The 8,979-nt window shown below is 33.1% G+C and overlaps 2 protein-coding genes across 2 annotated transcripts; one reads left to right on the forward strand and one right to left on the reverse strand.

Moving 5' to 3' along the window:
* The first annotated feature begins 583 nt into the window (after positions 1-583).
* On the forward strand, positions 584-1,689 carry LOC112749854 (uncharacterized). The gene has a single exon (XM_025798273.3). The coding sequence runs from the start codon at positions 1,006-1,008 to the stop codon at positions 1,609-1,611; it is 606 nt and encodes a 201-aa protein (XP_025654058.1). The 5' UTR covers positions 584-1,005; the 3' UTR covers positions 1,612-1,689.
* Positions 1,690-3,630: 1,941 nt separating this feature from the next.
* On the reverse strand, positions 3,631-5,600 carry LOC112749859 (small ribosomal subunit protein eS1). Its single transcript, XM_025798278.3, has 6 exons — positions 5,405-5,600; positions 5,212-5,317; positions 4,737-4,874; positions 4,466-4,651; positions 3,960-4,160; positions 3,631-3,862 (listed from the first exon to the last, which is right to left on the reverse strand). Exons 1-6 carry the CDS (start codon positions 5,461-5,463, stop codon positions 3,767-3,769), a joined length of 786 nt encoding a protein of 261 aa, XP_025654063.1. The 5' UTR covers positions 5,464-5,600; the 3' UTR covers positions 3,631-3,766.
* Between the last annotated feature and the right edge of the window lie 3,379 nt (positions 5,601-8,979).

Here is an 8,979-nt window from a genome sequence, read left to right on the forward strand (position 1 = left end):
TCCTCCAACAATATAAAAAAAATGAAGAGAAAACTACATCTCTCTCTACTTTCAATATTATTCTTTTACTTTTTTTATATAATTTATAATAAAAGGGTAAAATTATCTTTTTATAACATTTCTTTCTTTCTTATTTTCTTTTCATCCAAACACATCTAAAGAAAATAAAAATTCACTCGATTTCTTTCCTTTCCTTTCTATTTTCTTCCTCTCTGTTTCTTTCCTTCTATTACTTGATATTTATTCTATTAGTTAGAATTTGTTAATATAAGCTATTATTTCTCTTTTGATAAAAAGTTGTTAGTAGTAGGTTTGATTGCACATGCTGAACTGTATAGTTAGTTAGAGCAGCTATAGCATTCTGTTAGAAGTAGTATTTGTATAAATAGTAAATTATAGCTTTGTATTCTTTAAATCTCATCATTATACAAGTTAAATTCTCAATTCCTTCTTGATTTCTCTATTCTTGTTCTTCTCCATGCTCACATGCAAATTTTACACCTTCCAACCAAACATAGCTTACTATCATATAATTTTATTTAAACAAAAAAAAAAATCATAATGCTAAACGATGAAGTGAGAAAACCGAAGGAACATAGAAGCACCACATGCTGACATGCACTAACATTGACTTTGACATAGTCACTTAAGCCTTAACGCGAAAATGAAAATATAATGTTATAGATGCAAGACTTGATATTTAAGCTTGTATCATGATTGAAAAATTTTAATGAAAAGAAAAAGTAACTGTTTGAAAAAAGAAAATAATGCAGAAAATGTATTCAAAATTCAAAAAGGTTAAAAAAAAACTACTTTTATTTGCTTAATCAACAAGCTAAATAAAATCTTTAGGGAAAAAAAAAACTAAATATAAAGACTTAATCCCACTTGATATTGTTGACTTGGTCAAGTATGGTTGCCAGCAGCCCTTATTCAAATTTCCATCACTATATAAATATGCAACACTGCTGACCAATTTCAACACAACACTTAAACCTATCCACGATGGAGGCTACTACTGCGTCTTCCAAACCAGATGCCATTGATTTGTCCCAACTCTGTCTTTCCGAACCAGTTGCCGTTGATTTGACCCAACTCTCTCTTAGACCCCTTGGGCTTTCTGATCTCGATGATCTCATGGTGTGGACCAGTGACGAAAAAGTGGCCAACTTCTGCTCTCGGGAACCCTACACCAGCAAAGACCAGGGCATTGACTTCATTGAAAACGCTGCAGCCAGCTTTCTATGGCGCAGAGCAATATGCCTCAAGGATCGTGCCATCGGCTGTATTACTCTGAGCTCGTATGCTGACGTCGACAAAGCAAGGGAAAAATCGGCGGAACTTGGCTATGTTCTGGGTTCCAACTACTGGGGCAAAGGGATTGTCACTGAGGCTGTAAAGCAAGCTATCAAGGCTGCATTCATCGAGTTCCCATACTTGGACAGGGTTGAAGCTTTGGTTGATGTTGAAAATTTAGGGTCTCAGAGAGTCTTGGAGAAGGCCGGTTTTCAAAGGGAGGGACTCCTCAGGAAATATCTCGTTCGTAAGGGGAAGAGCAGAGACACCTTCATGTTCAGTGTCCTCTTATCTGATCTTCATCCCCAGCTTTGATTTCTCTTACAAAATTATCATTGCTATTAATCAAGTTTTTAATTAATAAAACAATTTGCATTTCCTGATTCTCGGCAATTTTGAAACTGCATCTTCCAATAACCCTTCTCTCATGTTCATCGAATTTAGGATTTTAATTTTACTTTAGCCAACAACAACTACAAGAATTAATAGAGTATGGCAACGATATCCGTAACACACTAACACTTCATATCTTGTTTTAAAAGAAATTAATCAACCACTTGTTACTGTCTTCCTGTTTTTAGTATTATCGCTGCCAAACTTTCTAAATGTTTCTTTATAATTACTCCAAGAAACTAACAAACAAGTGGGGGTATATTTTCAATATTGTCCAGCTACGCGTCCAAATATTTTTGGCAATCAAAAAATGGTTACAAATTCAATAAAAATCACTTTCATTATATCAGTGTATACACATATGTGTTTCAATAACATAAAACATATTATTAATAGTTTTCATCTTCTTCTTTTCCGTTTCCTCCTTGTAGGTTCTTTTTTTCTTTTTATCACCAACTTTTTTTCTTTTCATCACTAACAACACCAACATTTTGTTAATAACTTTATTGATTCTAATTTACTTGGTGCTATCATTAAATAATTTCGGTTTATTTTTTAGTTTATTTCATTTTATTTGTGAATTAATTTCATTTCATTTTTTTGTTAATTGAAGTTCAGATTTGAACAAACAGTCAAAAAGACTCGATCATAAACAAAAACATATCGAATTTATTTTTGGATCCAAATGAACTTCAATTAAACTAAGAAATAAATCGAAATTATTTAAAAAATAAAAAAATTTGGTCAATATTTATCAACAGTATCAAGTGAAGCTCAATTAACACACAAATGAACGTTTGTGAAATGTTGGTGACAATAGAGAAAATTAGAACTAATAAAAAAATTTGTGAAATGTTGGTGTTGTTGGTGATGATAATAATGAAAAAGAAAAAGAAAAAGAAAAAGACGCAACATTGGAGGAGAAGAAGAAGAAAAAAAAAAGAGGAGGAAGAGGAGGAGGAGGAAATAGAGAAGGAGAAGGAGAAGGAGAAGGAAAAGGAGAAAGAAGAATAAAGAAAGAAAAACCTACTACACAAATTTAAAAAAAGAAGAAAAAAAAAAGGAGAAAAAAGAGAAGAAAAAAATTATATTACTGGTATATCTAATATTTGGTATCTAATATTTTTTAATATTAATTAATTAAAATTTTATTAAATTTTTTTAATTTTAATAAGTACAAATCATCTTTAAAAAATAAAAACATTCAAATTTTTGAAAAACTACAAAGACAAGTAAATAATCTTTTTTATTTATTAAACTTAAAATAAAGAATTTGTGCATTTTAAAAACACAAGTACATTTTCAAAATACTTTACCAAATTAAACCTTAAACTAGTGTATGGAATCAAAAATTCAAAATAGATATATATTTTAGGATATAATAAAAGAAAAATAATATTGATCTAAAAAGAATACAAATAAATAAAAATATTTGTGTGCAAAAACACTTTAAACCAGATCATTATTAAGATAATTCCCTAATTGGAACAACATTGTTGTATCATTTTGAATATATTGATATATTCATATAAGTTTCACAATTTCATCTTTTTCTGTTGCCATTTTTTATAGGTTCCATAAACTTTTGCATTATCTTCTCTTTGGTTTTATTAAAAATACATGAATTACTAAAATAAAGAAAAAAGTTATAAAATTGAGTCGTTATTTACTCAACTATTCACAATTATATTATGTAAAAACTAATAACAATGAATTTAAATTTCTATAAATGTACTATATAAATTCAAAATTTTACAGTAATAACAATAAATTGTATCATTAGATTATCTTAAATTCATAGTAAGCTTCATAAAACTTTGGTATACTACTAAAATTCTAACTGCATGCACAAATAAACAGATCTTAGCTTATATTGCGCGAACTTCTTTTGCCTTTTCAAAACCAACAAATGGATAGATGGGAGGTCAACAGACACGATAATTAAATCTTGCAGACAAAAAATCAAAAATTTAGATTGAAAGCAAAATTATGTTTCTCACTGTCGAAACAAAACTGGTAAATAAATACTAGTAAATGCAGGAGCATTCCTAAAACAATCTAAAACCCCATTTATCACTTAAGCCCCAACAATTTCAGGGGTAGCCTCAGCCATTGGTTCATCAGCAGGCCTGTCCACCTTAGTACCAACATCTTCGGAATAATCACCATGAACCTGCAAAAGACCAACAACAGCAACGTACAATCAGTTTACTGATCAGGTTTAAAACTCACCTATGTGCAAAAACATGGGATCCTCTAAAGGGACATACCTCCATCAATTTCCCAAGATCAAATTTAGGGGCTTTGAGTATCTTGACTTTCCTGATGAACACATTCTGTAGAGGGTAAATGCTAGAAGTAGCCTTCTCAATCTCTTTACCAATCATTTCTGGGATGAACTTACGGACCAACTCCTTGAGATCACAGGATGTCGCCTGGTTGGTCATGATCTCCCTCATCTTCCTACGAATCTGAGGAGACAAATAAGGGCACACATTAGTAATATGCAAAACTATGTTCATATAAATGTTATAATCCCCCAAATCCATCAAAAGGCCCAAATGAATTATCAAATTTGGTTAACAATTTGAGGTTATAGCAATAATTCAAATACTATGTCCCAACAAATTACTACTAAAGAAAAAACTGTCTAATACACACCAGTTAAACTCCTATTAATATTATCTTCAATAACTCATAAAAGTGGATTGTAATTAAATAGCAAAAACATTTCAAATTCAACACAGAACAAACATAGCTTAATCAGTTAACACACCTGACGGATCTGACTTGATTGCGCGTAGCATGTTCTTTTCATTTGGTTAAACCGTCTCTTGGTAAACCCAATACAGAACATCCTCAAGGTATAATTATCTGTGGTCTTCACGTCCACATGTGATTCAATCAAAGTTTGCCATTTTTTAACAAGTGACCTCAGCTTGTCAGTAGTAAAATCCATTCCCTGCAGATTAAAGGAAAAGTTTCAATCAGTTTACAGCCATACAAGATAATAAATAGATTAAAGGAGGTTAAGCAATAAAACATACCCAGAAATTTGTGAGCACATTCCTTCCTTGTACATCTTCTGCTCTCAGCCTAATCTTCCTGAAGGCGTGGTCCTCATCCCCTTGAAGATCAGCAAGTGAGACCTCAAACACTCTATGTTTGAGTCCTTCAGAGGCAATCTATCATTTATAGAAACATTCGCACAACCATCAAAATATGAACAGCATAAGTACTAATAGATTGACCTTTCAACTACTAACACCCTAAATTAAAAAATATTCTAGCAGACGGCAAAGCGCAGTAAAATTATTCCAAGGCTTCACAAGCAGAGTAATGCTACAGTATATCCGTACATAAAACAATGGATCCAACTATCCAACTGAACAATCATTCAACAATAGAGAAAAAAAATTTACACGTCTAAACTACTAATTTCCATGTGTGAATGAATATAAAGAGGATTACAAATTAAATCTAAAATGAAGGTAAATAAAAGAAAAGAGAAAAAACAAAGACCTTCGTGCCCTGAGTACGAGTGACGAGGGTTTTGCCCACATTCTTGACCTGGAAGACGGAAGGAGCCTTGATATCGTACCAATCCTTCTTGGCAAAGGGATCGGCGCTGCAAAACCCATGGAAACAAACAAATTCATATTCAGAAAACTCAAAGATCGTTTAGTAAAGAGAGAGAGGAGAATGGGACACATACGCTTTCTTCTTGCCACCCTTCTTTCCCTTGGAGATGCGCTTGTTTTTTCCGACGGCCATTGTTCTTCAAGTGTAGAGCTTCAATTGCCTCTCTTGCAGTGACGGCCTCAGCAAACCCTACTGGTGGTGCTAGTGTTAGTTCCCCGCTCCAATATATATACCATGGGTATGGGTATGGATATGGGTATGGCCTCTACACATCATGGGCTTGGACCTACTTTTCAAGTTATAAGCACCCCACTTAACTCAACCAGCCTCTGTCCAAAAAGAGAATACTCAACCAGCCGTATAGCCAAAAAAAAAATATTTACGGTAACTATTTTTATAGGACCGATAAAGAAAATAAATCACTCAAGTGACTAAAGTTGGAGCAGCTACTTTCGGAATAACAGAAAGAAAAGTAACGATTAAAGTGGGAGAGTCAGAGTCAAAAAGAAAATTCCTCACTTCTTTCTCTCATTTAAAATCGTGCATGAGACTTTCATCTCATACGCTCTTAAGAGATAAAAAAAAAAGAAGAAGAGGAGGGGGATGGGTTGTTAATTTAATAATAGAATACTCGATTTTTAAGTGCGATTCTATTTTTTACACATTTGTATAAAGTAATTTTTTGTCTATAATTTTAGTAGGGTTTGTAAGACCACAAGTCCACAACTGATCCAGAAAGAAATGAATGAAAAAATGACATGTCGTAAATCCAAATAAATAAATAAAACTCCGATTAGTAATAGATTAGTTTTTGGCTGTCAAGCTCTCGTAGCCCGTAGGAAACTAAAAAAGTAAAAAAAATAAATAAATAAAAAATTTGGTACAAATTCAAGTGAAGTTGATAATTCAGAATCATTAGATAATAATTTAGTCAAACTTATCAAATCATTTAATGATTCTCGACTATTAACTTCACATGAAATTAAGTGCGCCTGAGTTTTTACCAAAAAATTATTATGTGTTATATTTTCTTAGTTGTTACTTATTTTTTATTTATTATTTTAAATATTATATTAATATATATTAAAATATTCTTATAAATAATTATAAATAGACATATATATTTATATGATTATTTTCATTAAAAACTAAATAATAATGTTAAACAAATAATATAATTATATATAAATATTAAGATCATGTATTTTTGGTGACTATATTAAAATCATATATAAGTAATGTTAGCGTAGATAATTCATACATATCTATTAAAAAAATAAAATGTACATTGTATTTATGCGTTGCATATATAAACACTATACAAATCATCAATTCCTTCTTGCATTTCCATTTTTGCTTCCTTAACATTTATGTATTTAATATTTATATAATTCCCTTTGAAAACTCATTTCAGAGTCTTATGTCGCATTGCGGCTAAAAATTTTTAATATGGAGGGAAAATGTGAATTTTTGTTAGAAATGGAGATTTTTAGTATATATACATGTAGGTGAAAATTGAAGATATAGTAAATGTAACGTCAGCATGTATGCAGTGTGGTGGATATGTATCTTAATCAGAAACAATACACTGTTCGTGTTATCTATGTGGCATAAATTCAAGTAACACGCATACATACATGTCAGGCATGTAAGTACACGTATCTTTGCGTGTTGTACATGTGTTAAATGCTGGTTGAAAGGTATTGTAACACATAACCTACGAAGTAAATTTTCTGCTTATAAAAATCGAAATTCGTTATCATTTTACTTCATTGTGAGAGGTGTTTTAGTGCATTGTTGGTGTGATGGAGGACACTGCAAATATAGTGATTTACCACAACAGTGAACTTATACAAAATTCGTATGAAGGAGTGAGCTTTGCGTGTGAGAATACATTTTTGTTTGTGATTTCATGCACTATAACATTCGTGAAATTACAATACGGTCTCAGTCAGATCATAGAGAGCGAGCAACATTCTCTATAGGAGTCCACTTGTTGTATTTGGCAGCTTAATACAATTTAAGATTATGTCGATTATTGACGAAACAAGTATTCAACAGATGTTTCATATTCACCAGAAAATTCAGGTGCAACTCCCAAGGATTGAGTTGTATGTTGAATTTGAACATATAGTCGCGGATAAGATTCAACATGACCCAGATGTGCAAGATGACAGAGCTGAAACATACAAAGAAATGAACAATGATAGCGACGAGGAGTTCGAAGCTACGTACAAAGCCGTGTCAAGGACGAGGACGGTGATGGGGGGTGAGGCAGTCGTGGAAACTTTAGTGGTTTCACCCGCAGTCAGTCAATCGATAGACGTTCCACCTTTTACGCGTAGCTTGGATATTGACACCACGCATGCACTGGAGTTTCCCAAATATGCGAACATAGGTATGTAAGTAGTGGGTAGTATGTTTCCTTAATTTTGTTTTGACGGAACGATGAGCGACAATTTATTTTTTTATAGGGGTTGCTAGTCTTGAGGACGAAGAGTTCAGGATTGGAATGGAATACAGTTCCAGAAAATCAGTTATCACGGCAATTCAGAGTTACACTATCTCTAGAGGAGTCGATTACATTGTTTATGAATCTGAGCTATAGACATTCTATGCAAAATGCAAGACTTATGGACGCGGATGTGATTGGCTTATTCGAGCCAGCTTGATACAAAAGAAAGCTTATTGGGAGATTCGGAGATACAATGGGAGGCACACATGTTTCATGAAAACGATTTCACAGGATCACTCCAAGTTAGACTCGGACACGATTGCTAAGGTTATGAAACTATTGGTTGAATCCGACCCATCTATAAAGATGAAATCTGTAAGTGCGAAAGTCCAGGCAAGATTCAACTATATTGTTAGTTACCGAAGGGTTTGGTTGGCAAAGCATAAGTCAATAGCCAAATTTTTTTGTTGATGGGAAGAATCTTACCAAGTTTTGCCGTTGTGGTTCTTGGAAATAGTTTAGAAGATGACTGGTTCACGAGTCCAAATAGAAACACGATCCTTGTATAATGGGAGTAAAGAGGTGGACGGTATTAGGATACTTCATTGAGTATTTTGGAGTTTCAATCCATGCATAAGAACTTTCAAATATTGTAAGCCGCTAGTTCAGCTTGACGACATCCACCTATACAAAAAATATAAAGGTTGCCTTTTGGTTGCAGTTGCACAATATGGGAATCAAAACATTATACCAATTGCTTTTGCCATCGTGGAGGGTGAAACTGCTGATGCGTGACACTTTTTTTTTAGTAATTTACGAAGGCATGTTATAAAAAGAGACGATGTGGGTATAATATCCGATCGTCATGAGTCAATCTGAGAAGCAGTAAATTGTAGCGGATGTGATTAAAAACCTCCAAGAGTATGGTGGATGTTTTGTATTCGGCACATTGGTAGCAACTTCTTAAGAGAATTCAAGATTCCATACTTGCAAAGCTTGTGGTCAACATTGGGTATTCAAGGACAGTGGAGGAGTACAACATCAACTACAAAAAGGTTGCAAAAACCACTCAATCCGCAGGATACCATTCGACACCCTCGAATGAAAACAACGGTCCTATCGTGTCACACACATCAAGGTGTGCTTGTAGTTCGGCAGATACGATGATGCCAATGTACGACCGCCAGACAAAC

This window comes from Arachis hypogaea, chromosome 15 (assembly GCF_003086295.3).
Source record: "Arachis hypogaea cultivar Tifrunner chromosome 15, arahy.Tifrunner.gnm2.J5K5, whole genome shotgun sequence".
NCBI classification, from domain to species: domain Eukaryota; kingdom Viridiplantae; phylum Streptophyta; class Magnoliopsida; order Fabales; family Fabaceae; genus Arachis; species Arachis hypogaea.